The 26,693-nt window shown below is 35.4% G+C and overlaps 2 protein-coding genes and 1 long non-coding RNA gene across 5 annotated transcripts; 2 read left to right on the top strand and 1 right to left on the bottom strand.

The window, feature by feature from the left end:
* Positions 1-3,598, top strand: LOC144559437 (uncharacterized). 2 transcript variants are annotated; one of them, XR_013513139.1, is made up of 4 exons: positions 1-340; positions 1,087-1,480; positions 1,954-2,892; positions 3,054-3,598. It is a non-coding gene; the product is annotated as an uncharacterized LOC144559437 (long non-coding RNA). The 2 variants fall into 2 exon arrangements; XR_013513138.1 differs by having other exon boundaries at positions 1,087-2,892.
* A 3,960-nt stretch (positions 3,599-7,558) lies between these two features.
* Positions 7,559-15,977, top strand: LOC144559338 (putative amino-acid acetyltransferase NAGS1, chloroplastic). Of its 2 annotated transcripts, none has more exons than XM_078308353.1 (11): positions 7,559-7,594; positions 9,210-9,275; positions 9,373-9,729; positions 10,635-10,931; positions 11,742-11,893; positions 12,381-12,768; positions 13,270-13,367; positions 14,186-14,297; positions 14,376-14,535; positions 14,888-14,960; positions 15,579-15,977. In XM_078308353.1, the coding sequence occupies exons 3-11, from the start codon at positions 9,400-9,402 to the stop codon at positions 15,742-15,744; spliced, it is 1,776 nt and encodes a 591-aa protein (XP_078164479.1). In that variant the 5' UTR covers positions 7,559-7,594; positions 9,210-9,275; positions 9,373-9,399; the 3' UTR covers positions 15,745-15,977. The 2 variants fall into 2 exon arrangements, with proteins under 2 accessions (XP_078164479.1, XP_078164477.1); XM_078308351.1 differs by lacking the exon at positions 7,559-7,594 and adding an exon at positions 8,094-8,266.
* A 1,350-nt stretch (positions 15,978-17,327) lies between these two features.
* On the bottom strand, positions 17,328-26,393 carry LOC144559436 (mitochondrial-processing peptidase subunit alpha-like). Its single transcript, XM_078308461.1, has 13 exons — positions 26,159-26,393; positions 24,389-24,568; positions 23,207-23,503; positions 22,474-22,641; positions 21,833-22,000; positions 21,261-21,341; positions 20,853-20,919; positions 20,365-20,462; positions 19,389-19,461; positions 19,218-19,288; positions 19,060-19,109; positions 17,986-18,098; positions 17,328-17,670 (listed from the first exon to the last, which is right to left on the bottom strand). Exons 1-13 carry the CDS (start codon positions 26,195-26,197, stop codon positions 17,618-17,620), a joined length of 1,458 nt encoding a protein of 485 aa, XP_078164587.1. The 5' UTR covers positions 26,198-26,393; the 3' UTR covers positions 17,328-17,617.
* Between the last annotated feature and the right edge of the window lie 300 nt (positions 26,394-26,693).

Below are 26,693 nucleotides of genomic sequence, written 5' to 3'. Positions count from 1 at the left end.
GCGGCTACTTCCACCTCCACGGCGGCTCCACCGAAAAATCCCTCCACAGCTCTACCAACGCCTCGCTGCTCCGTCAAGGGCCTCCAGAAGAAGAGAAATCTCCATTGGAGCTCGCTCTATCGCTGGATCCTGCCTACCGAAAGGGAAGGAAGCTTCACTGTGTACTTGATACGTGGGACACCCGAAGAGGAGGCTATCAACTGGGAGCTTTTCAGGTTGCCAAAGATTTGAGGGTGTTTGGCCATTCCAAAGTAGTCTTGGAGATAATTTCTTGTGCTTTGTACACTTCACGAACCTCTTACCCCAGTTCTCAATCGAACCTGCTACAAAGGCCAAGAAGGTACTCTTATTTCATCCATGTTATGAAAAATGTATTATATTGTACTCTTCAACACGACTGATTGTTATGTAGCATTATTTAACAGCTAGGATTAGAAAATCTCAGAAATTGATATTGTATACTGTTATTGAATTAGGCAAATAAGAGTACATAAAGCTGCTGCTAACTAATGCACATCACAAAAATTAGGTTCAGAACAGCAGAAAACTAGAAAATAACGGGATATGAATAGCAATTAAGCAAAGGCCAAAATTGAAGAAGAGACAAAAAATGAAAACCCTTTCAAAATCAAGGAATAAACCTACCACCGTGCTAGTACTTTGCGCAAAGGGAATATGGATTGGAAATTTTCGAATTACAGTACCAAAGCATAAGACTTGGTAATTCTCTACATGGGAGATCCTATTTCAGGGGTACACTTAGCATAGATGTTAGATTAACTTTGCAGATTTAATCCCATCTTCATTTCCTTTCTTTTTCCTATTAATTCTAGTGCTTACCAGAATAAAGTTAAAATGGCAACTCCTTTTATTTCCATGTTAAGGCTTAATTCTAACGGCTCTAAAAACCTTGATTTGTATCCATAGAGAATGTATGACCTCTACATGACTATGTAGACTGGTTTTGTAAAACCGATATTGTATTTTAAAATATGTATGGCCTCCTCAGAATCATCATTCTTTTATGTGCTTTATTATTTTATTTTTTTTCTTATGTTTTGGTTTTTGTCAATTGATTTGGCTAAGTAAGCTGGTAGGGATCAAGATGATGGAAATTTGAATGTTCTTAGACTGAAAGGGAACATTAAAAAGAAGGCAAATTCTGGAATGGATCAAAAAAAAAATTGGACCGTCCATTTATTCGCGATCGAACGATTCACATATTTAGCCGCGGCTGCTTTCACCGGAAAATCTCTCCACAGCTCCACCACCTCCTCGCTGCTCCATGAAGGGTCTCTAGAAGAAGGAAATCTTCATTGGAGCTCGCTCTATCGCTGGATCCAGTCTACCGAAAGGGAAGGCAGGACTGCTTGCAGTGTACTTGAGACGTGGGACGCATTGAAGAGGAGGTTGTCCAAGTGGAAGTCTTGCGAGTCGCCAACAACCAAGAAAGTTTGACCAATCCAAAGCAGCCCTTGAGGTTAAGTAATTTTCTTTTAACTATAATTCAAGTAACTTATTCTCCAACAGCAGACCTTGCTCTTCGAACTAGGTCATTACTTTGCATGACCAGACTTGCATAGTATTGGGTCATCACATAGTCAATCAAGACCAAGTTGAAATCGATTTGAACTTCTGTATAAGCAATAGATTCAATTTAACTGCCCATATTGAAATGAATCATTGGTGCTTTTGCTTGTGTTGTGGCTACAGGAAGTTACATTAACGTTGGCATTCTCATTTTTATAATTCCAGATCAGATTATATTTCATTCTTGGATAATTAGGTACTGAAATTGGTTCATGTGTTGCCCATTGTACCAGTATACCATTTTCACTATCTATTAGCCCTGGCCTTTGATCTTTTATTTCTTTTATGTTTATAATTTTTCTTTCAGTGATATATTTCTTTGTAATATATTAATTTACACCTTTTTTTTATATGTTTTGCTAGCGATCTTTGCTAGAACAATGCGTAGCTGATTTCTACTGATTAATTTTAAACAGGAGTTTCATTTGTTTACATATGGATCTGAATATGAAACTTCTAAAGTGAAACCATACAAATGCATTGCTTCACTTTCCCTTTTTAATTTCATGTTAGAAGCTAGAAGCATACGTGAATGCACTCTCCAACTTGCCAAGCCTACATTGACATCCTCGAACTAGTGATATGCTCCTCAATTTGGATCAATATATGTTGTTGTTTGATTGGGTTAATCTAACTTTCATTAATGGTCATCATTTACACCAAATGTGCTAAAATATTGCTTTATATACTCCTCTAAGCGATCATCTGTTATGAACTGCACCAGGGGCATTTTGGTCCTGAGCTAAGGTCAGATATCAAACATTTGTTTGCATCTATTAGTAACAAACTTTTAAGCATCTACAGATAGTCTTAATATTATTAGTCTAGCAATTACAGGAGAAGTGCTTAGTTCTAAAGTATGTCCCTTGTTCGGTCAAATTTATTAATGACTGACATGCCCTTGTTTACTGGTAAGGAAAATTTTCTAATGCTGAACTGTGATTCCTCTTTGCTACTTTTGATTTAGTTTTTTCTTAATTTATTCTTGCTTTCTTTATTAATGTTGAACTAGAGGAGAATTTAAATGTGATTCTTCTATTGGTAATTGGCAGTAGTAATTACTGGTTAATCTGACATTTTCAGCACAGAAACTTGGAACATTCTAATATGATATTTCAGTTAAAAAAATTTGTAACACCTGGGCATATATTTTTGTTTCAAATATTTCGTTTCATGAAAGTTTGATTCCTTCAATCTTTTTTTCAGTTCCTTTTGATCAAGCTGGCAACTGTGAAATCTCACCTAGACTTCATATGCCAAAAGATGCAAGCAAGCTGGAGAGTTAAGCTAAAAAGTTGGTACGTGACATTTTCCCTTTATTTATTTAGTAGAAACAATTATGAATACACATTTTGGATATGACTTGCTCAATGCTAATGCTGGTAAAAGGATAAAAACTTTGATGCCGTTTGAATTTTCAATTGTATTTTTATTGTATTTTTTTTGGTTGTATTGTCATATAGATATAATCAAGTTGGTTCAGTGCCTGGGCTATTGCAAAATGTGGGAAAGATGACTAAAGGTTTACCAACCCTGATGCAAGAGATGGAAAGATGAATCAAGTGACAAGGCGAGGATATTTTTGTAAAATTTATAGTTGCACGATTACTCTTGAATATGAGGAATTATATTAATTTGTTAACTACTAGGACATGATTGTATTATAGTAGTTTTAGCCACATAATATGCATTTTGGTCATTATTTTACCAATTTGACTGTAATTTTTGGAAATGTCCTTTTTATTTTGCACATATATGCGTACAATCTCCTCTTATGCTGATAAATTTGGTAAATTTTGCTACACATAATTGTAATTCCTCTTTACTATTCTTATTGTTTTCCTCTTCACTTAATTTGTTATTTTCTCCTTAATATTGTTATTCTAGAAGTTACTGGATAGTATGAAACACGAATCCTCCGCTGAAAAAAAAAATCGTGATTAGGTGAAAACCAGAATGGAAATAATAACTTTTTATGGATCTTTTTATGTTATTAATATTTTCATAATTCATAATGATACGACAAGGTTATAGTTAGATAATAAAGAGATACTGTAAGATACTGGTAAAATCTATTTTTCGTTTATTCTTGTTGTACTGATAAAAATTTTATTTTCAAGTGCTGACAGTTCATGCTAGTTGTTAATACCTTTAATAATAAAATGAAACGAAAGTTCCAAATTGTGAGAGAAAATTAAACACATATAATTTGTTTTTTGAAATAAGGCCCATTCTCTTTAATGAAATAATAAGGCACATTTACAATATATTCGAGATATCATATTAGATTTGGTAATAATTAACTAACTGTTATAAAATAAAATTGACGCAGATGTTCATTCTGTAATTTTCAATATTAATTCTCAATTCATTGTCCTATTACTCCATTACTATTGGCATTCATTTTTTCCTTTATAATTGTAACACGTCTTTCTAGCTTATAAATAGAAAATTATATATTATTTTATGGCAAGATTGATATCGATGAGTTAGCAAGATTAATACACAATAAATATAATTTGTTCATTCTAATAACCATACATTAGAATTTTACGATGACATAATTATTTAGTAATTTACGCTGTATTAGATCTTTCATCTCATTACTAACAAATTTTTACACATTATACTGTGAACGTGGTAACAAATTTTTACACATTATACTGTGAACGTGGAAATCAAGCTAAGTAGTAGGAGTGTCAACGGATACGATACAATACGGGTTTGGTGGAGACATTTTTATTTCCGTATCTCTTATGATAATGAAAAAAATCTCTATTCGTACTCATCTTTTTTAATACGGTACGGGTCGGATAATGGATAAAAAAGTGTTATTGATATTTTGTTTTGTGTGTTCGATAAATTATTTTTCAAAACAAGAAAAAAATAATGAATACAACTAATTTGTATTATGAAAATTTAATAAAATACAAAATTTTATTGTATCATGTATCATCTTCATACAAATATATATATTTAGAGAATAACTAAATTGCTACCAGTAACACTTCGATCTAAGTGCTTACGGGGTCAAATTTTAGTATTTGATGTTCAAACAACAAATCCAAACCGTTAGATGTTCAATCTATATTAAAATGTGCTTGGAGACCAAATTTTTCATTTTTTTTGGATTTCTGTCGTTTTGAATTGTTTACAATGTTGAGTAATTTATAGTTAGATAGAAAAGAACATCGACTTGATTATGTATATCAGTGGAATTTTTGGGGTTCGGTACAGTACAGTAAGGAGGTACTTTTGATAGATGTAAAACTTTTATTATAATACCAACTTGGCAGCAACTGCCTAGCTTCTAAAAAAAATGAGAAGATACTGAGAAGTGGCTTGTCAGTAGCTCTTCATACGAGGAGGAGTCGCCTTCTCATATAATCCAATCAGCAAAACAACCAGAAAAAACAAAGAATGGGAAAATATGTGAGTATGGGAGAGAAGGTACCAAATTGAAGGATTTTACAGTGCAAATTGGACCTTCAATGGTAAAGCCTCTCGTACCAGCAAAAGTTTTCTTTAAAGGTTTGTAGTAAAATATTACTGTCCCAGCTACTGCTCTTTTGTAATAATTACATAATTTTTTTTTCTATTACAATCTCCTTCAACTCAAGTTCATTCCCAATATGCAGATAAATATGCAAGCAATTCAGAACAGTTCATTCCGAACCTAAAGGGCACATATTCAAGTTATACAAAACCAACCCTTTTATTCAAAAATATCATGACAAGTCATGGTACCAACACGAGAGATATCGATACCCTCATGGCCCCTATTACCCCTCCTATTGAAAGTACCTCACTGGTACGGCACAACACCCCGACTAGCAAATCATGCCTATTGGTACAAACCAATGAAACTGTTGATATTACAAAATTGAAGTTATGCAATGAATTTGGTTTTGTGGCGCCGAATTGGAATTCGAGAGAAGAGGAAAAAGAGGTGTCAAAAAATGGGCTTATCTTACACATAAATGTAGAACAAATAAAAGAGATTAACTAAAATCCTGAAGTAAAATCGATTCAAATTTACTTAAAAACATGCAAAACTCAGGACCAATGTTATGACACTCCACAAGGCAAAATAAATCATCAGGCATAAAGGCCAATTGACATACATACTGGTAATGATTGTCAAACCGATGCTTCAAACCCAGAGAAAGAATCAGTTACATGCTTTGGCATCCTTTTGATGAGAGGGTCTTGTGTGTGTGTGAGACAAAGACCGGCGAGAGGATACAAAGCGACTGGAGAGATATCGAGCAAAGGAAAGGGGCCGACCGACGGGAGGGAGGGAGAGATCTCAGAGGATGCGAATTTGCCAAGGGGGGGGATGGGGTGCGATCCACGAGAGGAAGAGACGACGGGAGGTAGAGATCTCAGAGATGCGAATTCGCCTAGGGAGGGGTGATCTATGAGAGGAAGAGACGAAGATCTAACAGAAATATTAACGAAAAGATTATTATACGATGCTATTCCAATTTTACCCTTTTGATATTAACGGTTGTGATTAATTCAGTCAAAAATCTGAAAAAAAAAATTGATCCATGACGGCATCACTCTATTATTATTGTTATTATTATTATTATTATTATTATTATTATTATTATTATTATTATTATTATTATTGTTATTATTGTTGTTATTGTTATTATTGTTGTTATTGTTGTTATTGTTGTTATTATTGTTATTATTGTTATTATTGTTATTATTGTTATTATTATTATTATTATCATTATTATCATTATTATTATCATCATCATTATCATCATCATTATCATCATCATTATCATCATCATTATCATCATTATTATCATCATCATCATTATTATTATTATTATTATTATTATTATTATTATCATTTATTTTATTTTAATTAGTATTCACGAGTACCAAACAAACCCGAAAAACCTAGACTAGTATTATTGTTGTTAAACTACTAAGATCTATCCCTGTGGATCGACACCCGATACTACTACATGGTAGGATTATGCACTTGTAATCCGACAGAGTAGCATTATGGTAACTAAGTATATATTTATACATACTAAAAGTTAGTAGTCTCATTTAAAGTCATCAGCCATCCATAGATATACCATCTCCTTACGTGTAAAATGGTGATCCTCGGGAAACATAGCACAGTATGAGAAACACCTTTGGAGATGAAAGGGCATATGCTCATAACTTAACCGGAGTGCGGGCATGATATCATTTGGACCACTCTGAGATTTCCATTGTTCATTGTCACTGATTGCCATCCAATGTACTGTGGCAAGATTATCTTTTAACAGAGCACTTACAGTTTTTGCTGCTAGTGGGTTGCCCTTCAACTTTGTTGTCCGATATTTCTTAACATCTGATTTGCCCCAAAGTTTGGATCACTTAATATACATGTACTTAAGCATGACCTAATACAAGTCACCTATAAAAACTAGCCAAAAATCGAAGGTCTCGAAAGCTAAAAAAAAGGTTCAAATTAAAATCGTCAACAAAATTGGAATTAGGTTCCGGTAAAGTAACTCAAAATTTAGATTTGGATCTGTACCGTCCGATTAGAGCAGAAAATGAGAAAGAGGAAGGACTAGGCTACATCCTACAGGTGCTTCTGGCACAGTTGTCATCCCCGATAAGTAATTCTTCACTTGCGAAAACGATCCGACGACTCGAAATGAAAAAACAAATGAATTTCGCTGGCCCTACTAGGAAAACAAGTAAGTACTAGTGCTTCACAAAAAAGTGTCTTCGGTCAAATCTCTTCTCTCTCCGTTTCTCTCCCTTAGATTGACTCTCGTTCTCTCCATCTCTCGCTACTTTGCTATTTGGAACATCATTGGTCGGATTGATCCATACTTTGATCGGACGATCCATATACAAACTCAAATTTTGAGTTACTTTAGGAAACTAAACCCCAAAAATTGCTCTTTCTCTACCTCATATAGCGCCTCGTCGTAGGCCGTAGCGCCGCTTCCCGGTACAATCTTTACTGTTGCTCATCTCGGTACGATGCTTTTCTCTAGCACGAGTTGCTTCAGTTAATTCTAGCTATAGTTGTTTTCTGAATTGAGGGGTACAATTACAATTTGTTGTATTTTGAGAGTCAATTTGGGGCATTTTTCTTAATTTTGTGCCAATTTTGGATAAATTCGAATGTGAAGTTTAAATTCACATGTAATTGCATGTATATCATATCAGCTCATAAATATAATTTATAAGTTTATGTTTTCTGGTAAGCATGTGCTCATATTGAGTTTTCACTTTTTAATATCAGAACTTAAGCATAACCTAATTTTCAGGAGCAGGTCCATAAAGGCTCAGGGGAGGCAAGTGCCTACCCTGAATTTGATTTTTTTTTTTTTTTTTTAAGGCCACTACAGCAGTTCTGTACATGTGCCATTTAGTCTGGTGCCTAACCCTGGCCCAAAAATAATACGGCCCAGTCAAGATAAGCACTAGTTCTGTAGTTCAGCACGCTCCTAGCTCCTGCCTCCGCTGAAACTCAAAAAAGATACTTCGCTAGAGACAAACTCCTCCGCCTCCGAGAGAAACAATTCGCGCCAGTCCCTGAGTCGCCCGCTCTCGCTTAGAATCGATCGCGAGTTCGTACAGAGAGGAGACCACAGTCCTAGAGTCAGAGAGGATCAGAATTCAGAGGAGATCGTGTCAACCTTAGGTTTGATGCTTGAATTGAATTTCTGGTTGAATTGACTATCTTGCGTAATCCATTTATAAAAGTATTCTAAGTCACGACCTTCGACTCACACCCTTTAGACAATTTCATCTTGAACTAGTGCTTGAATCGCACCAGTGTTCTCAATTTCATCTTTCTTTCACAGCCCTCAAATAAGGGTGTTATTCACGATATCAGGCTGATGCTTTTTAGAAATCATGTCATATAGAAAATCCATTGCCCTTTTGTGATGAGCTCGTTGACAGATAGGATAACTAAGTGGGCTGATTGGTCATATGAGCTTTTTTTATTCAAAGTCTGTGGAAATAATTTCATTCATAAATCAAAATTTCACTACAAGAAAGGTAATTGGGCAACATTATACCAGTTTCCTGTTTGGCACTATTTTACTGCAACAGAAAAGAGATTAAACTGGCAAAATAAAAACTGCTTAGAAATTAACCCCTATTTTGTTTAGCCTAAGGTGATTTAAAATTGGATTGGATTGATTAAAGCATCCTCTCAGTTCTGAAGAAGCGCTCATCCAGCGATCTTCCATTTCTATCTCTTGCGAGAAGAAATCAGTTAGCATACCTGATTAGTTAATGGGTTTGAACCCGATTAAATAATTTGAATCCGATTAGTGCCCTACCCTGACAGAAATCCTGGATCCGCCCCTGCTATTACCAGTCATCCGGAAAACTCTCACTGACTCACTCAACCTTACCAGTATTTTATTGGTTTTCATCCAAGGATAGTTTGAGACTTAAACATCTAGTTATGACCAAACCGGCTGAAATGAAAAATTCCAAACTTTGTTTAAATTATTCTGATTAAGTTGTCTGATATCAATTTGGAATCTGGTATCTGACTTATATTCTCTTCTCTTTCTCCTTTCTTGAAGCATAATTGGCTAATTTCACTGACAAATACAATACAAATTCAGATTCGGCAGTTGGAATTAGCACTACTGAAGAAGCAAAGAAGACACACACATGTGATATTTCAGAATGTATGTTTTACCTTTTCTTATTACAAGCTCAATAGATATTTGAGAAGGTTGCATGAACACTACTTGATTTGATATCTTTTTTCTTTTTATTGGCAAGTTGTTAATATCGGATTCTCAGTCTCAAATGGTTACTTGCGGGTCCCAGTTCGTCAGGGGAGTATTTCCCTCCTATCACTCCCCTAGAAGGAAAAATGGCGCTCAACTCATCTCTTTTGCCAAATCAGGCACGGGCAAAAGAGTTATTGGGCGTAGAGTTATGAGAATAGAATCTGCTTTTGATGCGGATTCGGATAGTTACATGTCAACAAAGCAAGGAGATGTGAGAGAGGAGGCACGATTTGTGGATTGGTTTAGACAGGCTTGGCCGTATATAAGAGGCCACAGAGGAAGCACCTTTGTTGTTGTTATCTCTGGTGAGATTATGGATAGCCCCCATTTAGACACCATTCTCCAGGTATTACTTTGACTTGTCATCTTGGCAAATAGGAATTCGGATCCCTTAAAAATACCCCAAATTTTGGGTTTTAATCCGAACTGTCCGATCTGTTTTGGCACAGATATTAAAAGGGCCCTGTGCATTCCACCTCGCACCGTATTGGCCTGGATTCTGATTGGACGGTTCGGATGCAATCTCAAACTTTAGGGAATCTGGACCCAGCAAATAGTAGGTTTACAAATCGATGCCCAAGTATTTATCACTTCTTGGATTGTAATTTAATACTAATTTATCAATTCTGGGAACATATTATTTTTAGTCATAATAGACTATTACGACTAATAAAATACTCCTATTACAAAACAAAAAAAATTTCTGATTTTTTTTTAACCTCAAGTGTATTAAATCAAACATTTTATCATTCAGTTCATAAAATCTAGGTTCAATCATGAATCTTTAGCACCCAATCAGATGCATTTTATCTATATTTAATATAGATAAAGATTTCATAATTGGAAGAGAGTAGCAGAATGTTTCCGGGAATATCTTATAGTACATTTTTTTTACTCCAACCTAATTACTTGTTTCTAACTATCCCAATTAATTTTTTTTTTAATTATTTTGGGTTTTATGTGCCAACTGCTAAGTATGAACCATGCTTTTCAGAACAAAAATTGTTTAAACTGGCTTTTGTCCTCGTTTGGAGTAAATTGTATAGAATGACTTGCTTGTTATTTAATGTTCAAAGGACCATGTTTCCTTTTCTTGGACATTTCATTGAGCACCTACTGTGCCAAAACCTTCAACCACTGACATTTCTCTAACATTGTTTGTTAAGTTGAAAGTTAAATATCGAATATCAATTTTGTCTAATCTCTCACCAAATAAAAATCCAATTATACATAATTTTTTTTGTATAATAGGATATTTCACTGCTACATGGACTGGGGATCAGATTTGTGATTGTTCCGGGGACATGGGTGCAAATAGATAATATCTTGAAGCAGAGAGGAAGTGAGGGGAAGTATGTGGGCCCATATAGAATCACTGATAGCGAATCTCTAGAAGCTGCTGTAGTAGCAGCAGGGAGAGTACGTCTGACAATAGAGGCCAAACTGTCCCCAGGCCCGCCCATGTTGAATTTGCGCCGGCATGGAGATAACAGCCGGTGGCATGAACTTGGCGTAGCAGTAGCAAGTGGCAATTTCCTCGCTGCTAAGGTGTGGTGCCTCTTTTTTTCTCTTCTTTCTCACCATTTTCTTTTTTAGAAAAAGTTAAGTAACTTGTATGAGTGAAGGATATCATACTGTGCATAGCGCACTTTGGTCCGTACTATGGATCCATATCTTCATTTTCGAAGTCCAAATAATTGATCCGATCCGTTCATCACAATCTTTATATGAAAATGCAGTTGGAGGCCAAATTTTACATTTTTTAGATCTTGGACCATTCGAAAGTAGTGATTTTCTACCTATCCAAAAAAATAGTAAAAAAATTAAAAAAAATATATAAAATTTGGCCTCCAAGTACATTTTTTGTGGTGCCTCTTGAACTTTGCTTCTGTCTCACCATTTTTTGTTAGAAGTTAAGTAAACCTTATACGAGTGAGGTTATGGTACTATGCATAGCGCACTTTTGTCCGTACTATGGATCCATACCTTCATATTCGAAGTCCAAATTGTAGATCCGAACCGTTCATCACAATCTCCATTGAAAAATGAACTTGGAGGCCAAATTTTACATTTTTTGGATACTTTTTACTATTTTTTTAAATAGGTACAATATCACTTGATTTAAAGATTTTGGACCATCCGAAAGTAGTGATTTTCTCCCATCTAAAAGAATATAAATTTTGGCCTCCAAGTTCATCTTCAAATAAAAATCATTTGAGTGGTTCAGATCAACAGTTGGACTTTGAAAATGGAGATATGCATCCATAGTACGGACCAAAGTGCGCTATGCATAGTACCATAGCCTCACTCATCCTTATACTGTTTCTCTGTGTTTGAATGTATATTTTGGGTTGTTAGAGAAGGGGTGTAGTTGAAGGTGTTGATTTTGGAGCAACCGGTTTAGTGAAAAAGATAAATGTGGAGAGCATCAAAGAGAGATTGGAGCGAGACTGTATTGTAGTTGTTAGCAACTTGGGATATGCGAGCTCAGGCGAGATTCTTAACTGCAAGTACGCACATTTTCTTTGATTCCTCCTATTATTTTCTGAGTAGGGTTAAAATGTCCCATTGCCTCATATCCTTATCTCTGATTTCAAAGCCCAAATAGTCGATCAGAACCGCTCAACATGATCTCTATATAAACATGTGCTTGGAGACCAAATTTTATATTTTTTGGAAATTTTTTACTATTTTTTTTAGATAGGTATAAAATCACTCTTTTTTCAGAAGATTCTGGACCATCCAAAAATGGTGATTTTGTACCTATCTAAAACCAAAAAGTAAAATTCCCCAAAAAATATAAATTTTGGTCTCCAAGCACATTTTTATATGGAGATCATGTGAGGTATGATTGGGGCACAAAAACAGTGGGGCATTTTATTCCTACTCATTGTTTTCTTTTCTAGTATTTGTGAGTAGAGTTGATGAATTGAGTGATACTTTGTAGTTGATAGTTTTCTATTTTACTAATGTATTTCATGTACCAAACAAGTACAGCACATACGAGGTGGCAACTGCAAGTGCTCTGGCACTACAGGCCGAAAAACTGATATGTATAATAGATGGTGAGATATCTGATGAGAATAATCGTCTGATTCGCTTCATGACACTACAAGATGCCGACATGTTGATCCGAAAGAGAGCGGAGCAGAGCCCTACGGCAGCAACATATGTTAACAAGAGTTCAACTGCAAGTACTGGTACTAGTGATCTCTTTAACCGGGTCAGAGCATATAATGCCAGATTTCAAAATGGAGTCGGGTTTGATAATGGAAATGGGTTGTGGACTGGAGGTCAACAGGGATTCGCTATAGGTGGTGAAGAGAGGCAAAGTAGGTTGAATGGTTACTTCTCTGAATTGACTGCTGCTGCTTTTGTTTGTCAGGTAGAGGAGTCTTGGTTATATAGGGTCTTTCCTTACCTAGTTAATTTGTCTTTATTTATTGACTAGAGTGAGGCTGTACTATGCATAGCGCGGATTGGTCCATGCTATGGATCAATATTTCTGTTTTCAAAGTCTAGACAGTCGATCTGAACCGTTTAACATGATCTTATGACAATGTACTTGCATACTAAATTTTATATTTTTTAGAAAAAAAAATTACTATTTTTTTTTTGGACATGTCAAAAATCACTACTCTTGAATGGTCTAGAATCTTTAGATCATCTTTTTCTACCTATCTAAAAAAAATAGTACAAAAGTTAAACATCTATTTTGATTTACAAGTACACTTTCATATGGTGATCATGTTGAACAATTCGGATCAACTTTTTGGACATTGCAAGAGTAATTGATCCATAGTACAGATCAATCTGCGCTATGCATAGTACCATAGCCTCGCTCTACTAACTATACAATGCTTGATTGGTTTCTTGGGTTTTGTAGGGTGGGGTCCAGAGAGTGCATTTGGTAGATGGGAGACGCCATGGAGCGTTACTACTGGAGCTATTTACCAGGGATGGAGTGGGTACTATGGTTGCCAGGTATATATATATTCAACTAATTACCTGGTGCATACGTAAGAAAAAAACTTGTACTTAGCTAGAGGAGGGATCATTTGGCAAAGCACCTGGATAAGAACCAAATAGGGACTTATTTCCTTGTACCAGACCCATGAACAGTTACTATAGAACAGTGAGGTCCTTGTTTGGGCTCTTAAACTATGCACCAAATAAGAGTGAAGCTATGGTACTATGCACAGCGTGGATTGGTACGTGCTATGGATCAATGTCTCCATTTTGAAAGTCCAATCTGAACTGTTCAATATGATCCCCATAAGAAAATATACTTGTAGATCAAATTTTACATTTTTTTTACTATTTTTTACTATTTTTTTAGATAGGCAGAAAATCTCTTGATCTAAAAATTCTAGATGATTCTGAAGTAGTGATTTTCTAACTATCTAAAAAAATAGTAAAAAAATTGTAAAAAATGTAACATTTAGTCTGCAAGTATATTTTCATATGGGGATCATGTTGAATGGCTAAGATCGACTATTTGAACTTCAAAAGCATAGATATTGATTCATAGTACGGACCAATCCGCGCTATGCATAGTACCATAGCCTCACTCACCAAATAACCCTATTAATCTGTTAAGACCATAAGTTGCTGCTCTTGAATTTCTCTTTCGCAGCTCTAATGTTTGATTTTGATTGCATGAACTGAGACTCAGTACACTAGGCTTTTTACCACTACACGATTTGTAAATTGTAACTTGATTTTTTTTTTTCTGTACTTTCTTTTGTTGGGAAACTGGGAGTGGACTATAGTTCCTTACTAATTATCATTTATGACTTTAGTGATATGTACGAAGGAGCAAGGATAGCAACAGAGGGTGATATAGCAGGAATCAAGCTACTTTTGAAACCTCTAGAAGATTCTGGTGCTTTAATTTACCGAACGGATGACGAGGTTTTCTTCTTGATCCATTGATTTATTTATAAAAATATGTGGTACTCATAGCGTTAACACTGTTTAAAACTGGTACAGCTGGTTGCGTCAATTGGAAACTATGTAGTGGTGGAAAGAGATGGATCATTGATAGCATGTGCAGCACTGTTCCCTTTTCTTTCTGATAAATGTGCCGAGGTTGCCGCCTTTGCGGTATCTCCTGAATGTCGTGGAACTGGTCAAGGAGATAAGCTTCTCGGTAGCTCTCTCTCTCTCTGGTTATTCCTTTGCTCTTTAATTGGTTATTGAATATTCCAATAGATTAACTAAAAAGGTTGGATTGTTGGTCTCTTCTTTTTTGAATTTGGAATGAAATGTATACATTTCAAATTAAGTCTGCTATTAGAATGAGAATATTAAGCATATACAACAAAAAAATCGGAACTAAAAGAAATGTAGTTTAATATGAGAAATACTTTTTCTTTGTTAATACAAAGTTTAATTTTTTTTATCAAAAAATACAAAGAATAAAACTTTTTATCTTTCTAATTTTTTTATTAATATTTTTTTGATATTATATAGACCAAAACATAAAGTTTTTTATTTGTCAGATTATATTGAAAAGAAGGCTGCATCTCTTGGACTGGAGAGGCTTTTCCTGCTTACTACGCGTGCCTTGGACTGGTATTTTTTCTTGCTTCAAGTAATTGTGACTTGTAGCTTTTGTGCTTCAAGTGCAACTCTGTTCATCTGTGCCTAATGAAAGGATCAGAACTGTTTTCTGCTGAAACCAATGAACAAATGCTTATTTGTAACTTTCCAAAGAAAAAAGAAAAAAATGAAATCACCAATTTTTATTTGACCTTGAACCAAGTTTTTAATCATTCCTTATGTGACCAAGTCCTCCTTTAACTGCCTAAAAGGCAAACGAATTCTCATCCTCTGAGATATCTCAAACTTTGAGATGATCTTTGGAAAATCTGGACCGTTCAAATATTTTCCTCACGGATCTCAAAGCATAATAATACTGCCCCCCCTGCATTCCAAATAGACACTGCAAAAAAAATTGGCCTGGCTTTAGATAAACTGAAAATTTGAGAAATCTCAGAGGTCTCAGATTCTTTTCTTTAGATAAACTGAAAAATTGGCACGAATCTCAACCAACTTGCTTTTCTACCATAACATGAACACAAACTCTTTTTTCTTTTTATGAATTGGCTTGCTAAATTTGCAGTTAGTATAAATGTAGTTATGGTAATTGAAACTGAAATGGATGAACCCATGTGTGCTAACTGGTAACAGGTTTGAGAGGCGAGGTTTCTCAGAGTGCTCAATGGAATCACTACCCGAGGAGAAGAGGAAAAAAATAAATAAATCTCGTGGGTCCAAATGCTACATGAAAACGCTACAACCCGAGCAAGGCGGCATCTCCATAAACGGTTGTTCCTTTGGTTACTCTTCTTTGTAGGGGGGGTCCGCTTTAAAACAGATGATGCAGATCTCATTGTACACGTTAGGGTACCGCACTGGATCTGAATTATGAAAATGGTGCACCATTTTGTGTTGGTGTCAGGGTTTTGTCAGTATCTGGAGTACATGCTAAAGTAGGTATTCTAGAGTTATTGAGATTTTTTCTTTGTCAGTAATAACAGCACAAGAATGTCTTTATTGTATGTGAGGGGTGTTAAGACTTCGAAGTTCTTAGTAGTTGTTCCTTTTTATTATTTAACAAAAAAAATTGGTTGGCAATGCTTCAACACTTAAGCGTGCACTGGTCGCGCCGCATATGATCTCAGAGCCTGTAGACCGCGCGCCGCACTCGTGGATTGCACTTCTGAACCACGCACGGCGCCTGCGGACTGAGCCTGTGCACCGCGCACCCTTTTTTTCTGCTGAAGGCGGGATTCGAACCCAGTTAGCTTCTGTTGGTGCTAAAATTCTTACCACTACACTAGAGTTCACATGTGTTATCTTGTAGATAAATATAGTATTTAACTATTTTTCTCTACAAATTTGATTTAAATTATAATTATATAAATATCATATATAAAATAATAAATATATATATATATATATATATTAATAGCCGTATCGTATCCTTCATTTTTGAAAATTGTCGTATCGCTGTATCCGTATCGTATTAGTATTATTATTGCTTTGAGATTTGTGCAGCACGTATTTGAACGGTTGATTTTCAAAAAGGTCACGCAAATAATGAAATAATGAAACGCTTGATCTTCTTTATTTTATAATATTTTATAATGAAATAATTTGTTTCCGTTGCAACGCACGGGTAAGATGTTAGTTTCATTTTAAAAGCTCTCTGATGGAAATGGAAAGAATGTTACTGGGATATAATGGGGCTTCTAGTTCTGAGCCATATATATTATAAACGAGTTACAGGTTATAACTTCCTTGCAATTGAAACTAGGGGTGTTCATCGAACCTCACTCCAAACCGAATTAAAATAGGCAAATTAAACTTTTATTGGATAATAAAAAAGCAAACCGACCCGAACCAAACCAAAGTATTAAACTGGTCTTAAAAAATGAACCAAACCAAATCATTTAACCAGAAAAACCAACCATTTAAACTGAATTCTCTCGGTTCAATTTAAAACCCATTAAACCGACCTGATGAACACCCCAAATTGAAACTTAAGATTCCTGTTAGACTCCCGTAGAACTGTGGGAAATAATATTAATTTGACAAGAGATAAAACCTAGCTGTCACAAAGAGTTCATTTCAATCCTTTTTTTTCTTATATCATACATACCAAGAAAAATATGACAAAAGATTAAAGGTAACTATGCATGTTTCTATTATCCATCATTGCTTATTAAAACACTAAAAACCGGATTAATTCCAAGCTACACATGAAATTACAACCAAAGCTATTTTAGTGCAAAAGACTACAATTCCTACCACAATTAGCAGACGCAAGCACGAAAATTTGAAATGAATTGATTTCACATTCAACAGAACAATAATTCAAGGCAGAAATTTGAACAGTGCATATAACATCATCAGATACTGCAGTATCTCAGCCTGTTTTGCTAAAAGAAATTGCAAATTCATTATCTGTAACGTTCTGGATTCAAATATACTTATTTAGTTCCGACTGTTAGCAATTGCAAAAATGATATACAACAGAGATTTCTAAGAAATTAAATCTGTCCAAGTATATTACCAATTGACCAATCCAGTTGGACCTTTTCTTATCCTTTGTGGTCTTTATTAACCCACTCCCCCTCACAAACAGGGCACTAAACAAAAGAAACCATTTGAATTTTCTAAAATGACAAGAAAAAGGAAACAAAAACAACAAAAGTTCAAGGAACTCATTTGGCGTGGAACTTGCGGCTGACAGATTCATAGCTCGGCATATGAATAACTGAAAAAGAAAAAAAAAATGTCACAAATAGATATTCAAAAAGCATCATGGGAAATTTCATACGCACCCATCCAACAGATAAATTTTCGCTCGTAACTTTACAAAATGTCCCTGCCATGTCTCCAAATACACTTCCCATACAATTTTCTTCCCAAAAATTCAAACACGCCCAAGTATGTTATGAGGTTATATTATAGATTATTTTTGTCATTCCTTAAAGATGCGCTGATAGTTTTCATTTCACAAGAGAACACCAGAAAGAAATGTCAAGGTTAAGAAAGAGTTGCAACAGTTGTTAAAGGACAATTAACATACCATCACCCCATGAGGCCATGGTAAGAGGAGAAGAAATCATCTTTTCAGCAAGTGAACTTATATCTTTCAATGTTACAGCATCTATTGCTTTCAGGAAATTATCCACAGGTTTCCTGCATCAGAATAAAGGATATTTCAATTATGCCCCATAAAAAAAAAAAAAAAAAATGCAAAATCTCACTATCCAACAGTATCCTTATTTTCTTTAAAAGATGTCCAAATTACTCCTTTCCCACTGTTTTTCACTGATTAGGCCCTGTTCGGCAGCCCTATTGGGAATAGGAATTAAAAATTTTGAACTGAAAAATACTGTTCACATGGGAAAAAAATATTCGGTCTGATTGAATTTTTTTTTCCCCACGTGAACAGTAATTTGCGTTTTGCTGCCGAACAGGGCCTAAAGAGATAAGAGGCAGAGGTTCCATCTTTCGGAGGTACATTTTGACATTTAAACTTAGGCTTCAAAGGATTATAAAATGACACCTTGACTTTTGGCATGGGCATACATAATTGCACCAAAATAATAAGGACAGTTAATTTGAACAGTAATTAGAGTGGGGTTAAAATGCCCCAATCATGCCTCACATCCTTATCTCCGTTTTCAAAGTCCAATAGTCAATCTGAACCGCTCAATCTCCATATTAAAATGTTCTTGGAGACCAATTTTTATATTTTTTGGAATTTTTTTACTATTCTTTAGATAAATACAAAATCACTGTTTTTCGGAAGATTTTGGACCATCCAAAAACAGTGATCTTGTACCTATCTAAAAAATTAGTAAAAAATTCTAAAAAAAAAACAAAATTGGTCGCTAGGCACATTTTAATATGGAGATCATGTTAAGCAGTTCAGACCGACTGTTTGGATTTGAAAACAGAGATAAGGATGTGAGGCATGATTGGGGCACAAAAACAATGGGGGGCATTTTAACCCTACTCCAGTAATTATTTGGTTTGAGACTGAATCTTCTATTTATCTTAATCAACATGAAAAGCAACCTTATGGTGAATTAGAATTCAAAAGAGCAGACTTGCAACTAATGTTAGCATGACCTCTTCTGGGAAAATGGCTTACCTTTCACCATAAGTCAAAATCTGCCTTCCAATATCTTCACAGGCTACACTCTACACAGAAGGCAAAGACAAAATTATTAAAAATAATCCAAATTATATGCTCACTAGAAAACACAAAAGGTACAAACAAATAGAAAATATACATAAGTAGAGACATACTCTGGACTCCAGGTTCATCAAAATAGCTGACTTAGTAGACTTTTTGGCACGATCCAGCTGTGCCTGGTCCACTGATCCAGAAAATAATAGAAGGAATTCATTAAGAATTGTACAGGGAAAAGAAATGTACCAAGAATATAAATTATTACAGAAAAAGAAGGGAGGTCATACCTTGTCCTGGAGTGGCAACAGATAGGAACTCTCTAACTGCCAAATCTACAGCTTTAGGGGCAAATTCTGAGCCCTAAATATTTTGGCAAAAAGAAAACAGATACAATGAAGCCACTCTTGAGGTTATTGTATTAAAAATGTACTTCAATATTGTAAGCGACAATTCTCATATCAGGTATAGACAGAATAAAAAAGAAGAAAAACCTCATATTATTGACCTGAGTTTAAGGTCTAACCAACATTGAAAACCGATTATTTTAATAAAGTTTCACTATTTTTAGTAATAGAGATCAAAATAATTTGGATCAATATTAAGAAATAATAAAATTACTAACAAAATATCATTAATAAATCTTAGCATTCTTTATTGAAACGGTTCTTTATAATATTTCTTATATAGCTAGAATGACCATTGCAAATTGGAGACACTAATTTGGTAAGAATCTATTGAATTACAACTGTATCTTTATTGTTGGATAACATTACCAGTGAATGGTACAAGTCTTTAATATGCAAACACGCACTATTTATAATATTTGCAATTAAATATACCTCCCATATTTTTCCAAGTAATTTGCAAACTGCACACTAAACCACTGAAACAATGTTACAACAAAAATGACCATTTGCCTGGATCTTTTTCATATCAGACTAAACCAAATTATATTCACCATAATTCCATATAAACTTGAAACTTAGCACTTCGATCTATTTTGCTAGATTTTAGTTAAATTGAATATTACAGAAGAAATTTTTTTATACAGTCATGGATCGATTTGTCAACACATAATGGAGCTTGTTAACATTTCAGCCTAAGCCATAGTTGGATGCTAATCGCAAAGTAATAGACATTTATTAAATGTAAATATAAGATGCCGGTGATTTCTAAATTAATGGGACACGTAAATTCTTAAAACCCTATTCCCAATTACAAGATGTAAAAGTAAGGACACAAATTAAAGAAAACAGAACTTACAGTTGTTGCATGGATTCCAAAAATGCCAGTATTATTGTAAATGCTATTGAAGGCAGAAAATGACTGAACCTGTGAGAACTCATTCAACACCCGTAGATCTGGGGCAAAGAAAAAAAGAAGAAAGGATCAAAATTTATTGACATTAGGAACTTAAGTAAATCCTAAAAAGTTTATATTAAATATATGTGCTTCACTTGCAGGTCATAAAGTGCACTCTATAAAATCGTTTGAGGAAGAAAATTTAAATGCTTCATCTAGCTATTTACCATGGTTCCAGTTGAGAAATTGCTCAAGTACCATATATGCATAGCTCCAGCATTTTTAAAGTAATAGACAACCCATGGTGCAGATCAAATGGTATGCATGTATGCAAGCATTGATATCTATGCTTCAACAGAGAAAAGTGCATGCACAACTTGCATTCGGGTTGCGACTAATTGAGTTATCAAAAAAAAAAAAGGTACAACAACCAAAAAAGAATAACTTACACAGCCGGGAGTGCATTCCTTTTCCAGGGCCACCAGCAGAAAACGAGCCACCTCCTCCCATTAAAGTCTATTTAAAACGACAGAGTTCCACACATCTTAGAATAAAAAATAAGTGTACTGATTTAGCGTTGCCATATTTTCTGTCATCACAAGGTCCAGTGCCAATTTCACCAACTTTCTGTTGTTTGTTTACTATTTTACATTGACTTGTTTTCATTTTGCAGAACTGAAGTCAGAATAAGAATTATTTCACTTTATTGGGTTTGGTAAGTGGTACAATTAGTTTACATCACATTTTAATTGCATAAATGAAGGTTAAGAGCTTTAACAAAGGATAAATGGCAAAGACGATAATGCGTATTACATAAAAATGGGAATTACGGATACTTTTATTTTGTTTTTCCATACCTGAAGGACTGAGAGAGTCATGGCATCCTTATCTTTGCGCCAACCACCAGGCACCTCAAAAGCTAGGGCTACATGCGTGCTCTATTTTACCCAATTACATCAAAAAGTAAAGTTTAGAAGTTTGGCTGAGAATACCATAATAAAAAAACAGAAACACTCGTTTTTATTATATGCTTTTATTTTATGTTAATTGTTTCGTTCAGGTCACATGCAGCAACTTCCAACTGATTACCAACGGAACATCTTCATGAGGAACCATACACAATAATGACCAGGCCAAGCAAATATATCATTTAATACACTAATGATTAATATAAGATTCCACCGAGCACCACAAGCACAAGTACCATTTAATACACCAATGGTTTAATACAAGCCACCAAGCACCACAATAATACTCCCTAGCCGTCCAACCAAACTCTTCCCCAAAGAAAAAGACAACATGAAGCAAAATAACCACTAGAAGAGAATATAAAAAGGTCTCAAGGCAGGACAATATCATGTATCCTAAATAAAATGGCATTTCATGCACAATGATGTTCAATTGAATTGATACAAAAGATGAAACAAACCGAAGGATCAGCTTGATGTCTGTAGTCACCACCGACATAGACGGACTTTGGCTCCTGGGGGAGTGGCTTTGCTGCAAGGTCACCTAAGAGTGGCTCAGCGAGAGACAACAGCTCTTCATGGTCCACACCTGATGCCGCTAGAACTATACGTGGTGCAATGTAGTTTTCCTGCAAAAATTTAATATTAGTTCCACAAAGACTTCTCAAAATTTAGCAAGAATATGTTTCCCGCTTTAGAGCTAATATGAACCAGGAAATATTTTCCTTCTCTTTAACTATCATTTATGTTTTTCTTGGCAGGTGTGTGCCTAATTGGGCAATTAAGAGTAAGTTGAGACAAACTTTGTGTTAAACTGTACTTTAGTTCAGTCCTTGTTGCAGAAGTGAGGTTATTTTGATCTGAATTAGGTAAAGGCAGTAGTTAATCTGGTTTATATAGAGGATTATTTTGGAAGTTGACACAATAATACCATGCAGGTTCAACAATTAAAGCTGGCTATGTATAGACTAAAATCGAAAATTTACATGATCAGGTAGTTACATAATGACAACTGGGATGAGATTTGCACAATATTTAAAACCTAATAAAAGTAGCATACAACACCGTGATAAACTAAAACCTAGTTTAAAATGACTCTTACACAAACAAATTCTTCCAAGACATTTGCATCCAATTGGCTAATCGCAGATTCTGGAGCAGTCAGAGGGTTAGCAAGTGCACCAGAAAAGCCAGCAGAGTGAATTGCCTCCAAAAGTACCCCTTGAGGGTTCTCTGCTGCTTCTTCTAGCTCCGCCTTTAGTTTGTTTAGCTACAGTTTTAATATAAAAAAAAGAATTATAACTGAACAGCTCTCAAAAAATTTCTAGCACTCTTTTGTTTAAGTGCAGAGAAAATGACAGAAATTATGCTAAAACATAAGTGCGGATGAAAACATGAAAATATAAGATCTAAGGCAATAGATTTGTAACAGCAGTTACACTAACATCTGCTTTCAAATATTTAGAGTACGCAACCAGAAGTAACTATTGAGTACCATCTTGGTACATGGTGCTTCAATAAAAAGGGTGCAGTTTGTTTGGTTGGCATCTTACAGTTGAATCACGTCCTAACTAGCAGAAAAAAAACTAATAAAAAAAACTGAGAGAATCACAATTTAATACCCTCAGTACCCTCCCCCTCAATCACAATTTAATACCCCCTCAATACCCTCCCCCTCTCCTCTTAACCACAGAGAAAAAAAAAATCCATCTAAAAATACTGCCAGGTTCAGCCATTTTGGATGATCCAAGAATTAACCATGGTCATCTCATCAAAGCCAGACAGCCTGGATTGCAACTATTGGATCAAAACACTAAAACAAAATAGAATAATACCTGTTCTTTCACCTCCCAATCGAGGAATGCTGGGTTCCTAACGCTATCAACAAGCACTTCAACCATTGCAGGCAGGTGGGTCTTGAGGGCATCATAGGTGTAGCTCATCTGTTCCCGTGAAGCTGAGGCTGTAACATTCCCTCCAATCGCCTCTATCTCCCGAATTAGCCGTAGGTGGCTCCTGTTAGTTGTCGTCTTAAATGCCATCTTCTCTAGCAGGTGTGAGACGCCCATTGTGCCGGGAGTCTCATAAACTGACCCACTGTTAATGTATATCCCAATTGAGGCAACGGGATTCTGCACAACAATAATTCATCATAAAGTCAATGCCATTCCCTTCATATTATGTATAACAAGGGTGCATTTATTCAATTCAAAATGTAATTCCGTCAATTTTATAGGAGGTCAATTTGGCACGATTACATTTATTTTGGTATGTACAAAGCATCATTCTCTTTACTTTCTTTTCCTTCATTCTCCTTCCTGCCTGGTAAAGGATGAATTAAACATTGATCATGTATACTGAGAGGGTAAAATGATCTAGTTACACTCCACACCAACCGAGTCCCAACAAACATTATTTCACAATGGATTATTACTTACAGACTAGAGGTTAGTGCTTAATTTGACTTAAATTGAGGCCTAATTGCCACTGAGGCTACAGTCTCATGTTAGTGGAAGTCTCCTATAGTGCAAATTCATGCATCAAGTCCCAGTAGGTTTTCAGTTCGGGGGTTTAATTTGGAGGCCTGCAAGTGGGGTCTGTGTGCTTACAGGCTTATACTTAAAAAAAAAAAAAAAAAAAAAAAAAAAAAAAAATGAGGCTGGATTTAATTTTAGCGGTGTCTAATGCACTGAATTCATTTTTTCCAGCTAAAAGGTGCATAGTATACCCAACAGAGACTAAAACCAGCCAATATTAACATGAATAAGCCAGTTAATCTGTGCCTCAACCAGTTTAGTAAATTTACAACATATTCTAAGTTCAGCAAAGCAAAAGCTCCCCTAAACCTAAATCCTTCTCAAGTAGCCTCAAGCCCTCAACAGTGCAAATAGACCCAATAAGTTTGGGTAAAATAAACATGATCAAATAAATTGGTATCAATGTGTCACAAAATAGTAAAGCAACCCCCTACATACAGTTTTCCCAGCTCCCAAGCAGAAAGGAAAAAGGAGACGTACCGGGGATGTCTCAGAGGCAATTTTAACACCATTCGACAAAGTAGTAATTTTGGTCTTTCCGGGCTCCACATAATCAGGCAGAGTATCCGGGAGAGAGAATCCAGGCAGTGGGGCATCAAGAGCTGCCAACTGACTGTAGCAGGATTCACCGCCAGCAAGTCGCCTGAAGAGCCCACCATGCTACCATATGAAAAATAAAAATCATTTAGAAAATTTCTTGCTGCCATAGACTTGCATTGATATTTTTCTTTTTCGCAGAAGAAAAAAAGAGATATTTAAAAAAGTCTTGTACAAGATAGAAGCACAAGGTATTTGTATTTTCATTACTCTGGGAAGAGTACTTGTCTATTATTCCCAGAACTTGTGCATGCATATCTAATTGGTGCACTCACATTTCCAGGGTATGTCACACACTGAGAAGGAAAGGAGAAAATGATTCAAACAGTTATTATATTAAATACAACAATTTCATAGTTATAGTAAAAGTGATTTAGCTTAAAGTCTTTCTTCACTAGTTTTGTAGAAGACTAGTCTAGATATGATAGTTATAGCATACATCTTGATGAGATATGCTTTAATAAAAAGGAGCAACATTATATGAAGTTATAGTACACGATCAGAAAAGATACAAAGAAGATGTGTGATACAGAGAAGAGAAAGACAGAATGATTTAAATTGATATGCATTGTTTTCTTGTATCTATTCTTTACAACTTGTTGTTTATATACTGTAGAGTAACAACAAATACTCTGTGAAGTGAAGTCCAAAGCTGGCCAGCAGTCTGACATGTCGCGTATTGAGAGAGCACTGGTTCGGTGATCGAAGAACGGAGCCATCTGAGCAAGATCTGATCTTGCTTGTCCCATGAGAGGAAGCTCAGGTTGATTTGTGGGACACCTTCAATTACCAGATTTCTTGCTGGAGGCGACACTGAAGTATCCAGATGGTGTGAAAGGCCAAATTCATTGATAATTGGCTCAATTTGTGATTTCCAAGTAAGAAAATTGTCCCTGTCTAATTTTGTAGAGACGGGAATGGTAATTTGTATTACTCGATCATTCAAGATTGGAGAGGGAGGTGTAGGCTGTGAGGTAGGGGAGCTACGTTTTTTAATTGAGAAACATGCCCGTAGGCTACTTGTAGCCATGATTTCAAGAAAGAAATTTTATGGACAAGTGAAATGGCTCTGATATCATAAACGATCAGAGAAGATACAAAATAGATGTGTGATACAGAGAACAGAAAGACAGAGAGTGATTGAAATTGATTTGCATGGTTTTCTTGTATCTATTATTTACAACTCATTGTTTATAGATACTGGACAGTACAGTAACAAACTATCTAACTGAATTAGTAACAGCCTAGTAAACAGAGTTAGTTAAGGACTAATCATGTTTGACTAGTCAACCGCTGAACTTAAGCTGAGTCGTGTTATATAGCATTTTGATAAACAGCGAAAAAATAGCCCTGAGCATTGAACACGTTCATACAGACTGAAACCTTTTGCTCTTATATCAGCATCTTATGTATTGACCAATCGATTTTGTGTGTTAGGTACTAGGCATCACTCTATCGGCACAGCTAATCGATAAACTTTGCAAGTTATCAACTGATTATACTGATGACTACATATTTCCTTACAAAACGACCAAAGCAGCATCAATCGTTGATCCTCATTTCACAAATTGTCACCATTGGATCAAAGAAAAATAAAGCCCAGAGAGAGGATAGAGAGATCTAATGGAACTTATTAGGTTAGCGAGATCGAACCTTGAGAGATCTGAGATGGGAAGCGGCGGCTCTGTACATGGTTGTGGTAGCGGTTTGGACCCACCGGAGATTGTCTTGTTGCGATAAAGTGAGAAATGGGGTGATCGGACGAGAGAGGCGAGATTGCGCGCAGCAAGAGATGAGAATCGAGTATTATAGGGAGAGGAATCGAGGGTTTTCCTCCGATAGCTCTGGTCAGTCTCCGAGGTGCTTGGTAGAATTCATCTATACCCTTACAAATTCTAAAATTACTTTCCTCGTCCAGGAAAGTAATTTTCTTTTAAGGCAAAGGCTTCTATGGACATAAGGACCTATTTGTAAAATGAACATATTTTTATTTTCAAAGTTTAAACAGTCGATCCGAACCGTTCATCTTGTTCTCCATATTAATATGTGCTTGGAGACCAAAATTTACATTTTTCTCCAAGCACATATTAATATGGAGAACAAGATGAACGGTTCGGATCGACTGTTTGAACTTTGAAAATAAAAATATGTTCATTTTACAAATAGGTCCTTATGTCCATAGAAGCAT

The sequence above is a fragment of the Carex rostrata genome, chromosome 9, assembly GCF_964058835.1.
Source record: "Carex rostrata chromosome 9, lpCarRost1.2, whole genome shotgun sequence".
NCBI lineage: Eukaryota > Viridiplantae > Streptophyta > Magnoliopsida > Poales > Cyperaceae > Carex > Carex rostrata.
Note: the sequence above shows the minus strand (reverse complement) of the source record. Positions and strands in the feature narration are given on the sequence as shown.

Bases quoted from the DNA above. Each gene is read 5' to 3' on its own strand.
- LOC144559338 (XM_078308353.1), top strand. From the start codon at position 9,400: ATGGTTACTTGCGGGTCCCAGTTCGTCAGGGGAGTATTTCCCTCCTAT. The intron at 11,894-12,380 runs GTACGCACATTT...AAACAAGTACAG, and splicing joins GGCGAGATTCTTAACTGCAA to CACATACGAGGTGGCAACTG. The intron at 13,368-14,185 runs GTATATATATAT...TTATGACTTTAG, and splicing joins GTGGGTACTATGGTTGCCAG to TGATATGTACGAAGGAGCAA.
- LOC144559436 (XM_078308461.1), bottom strand. From the start codon at position 26,197: ATGTACAGAGCCGCCGCTTCCCATCTCAGATCTCTCAAG. The intron at 23,504-24,388 runs GTACGTCTCCTT...ATTGTTGTGCAG, and splicing joins TTGCCTCTGAGACATCCCCG to AATCCCGTTGCCTCAATTGG. The intron at 20,920-21,260 runs GTATGGAAAAAC...CGTTTTAAATAG, and splicing joins TGACTCTCTCAGTCCTTCAG to ACTTTAATGGGAGGAGGTGG.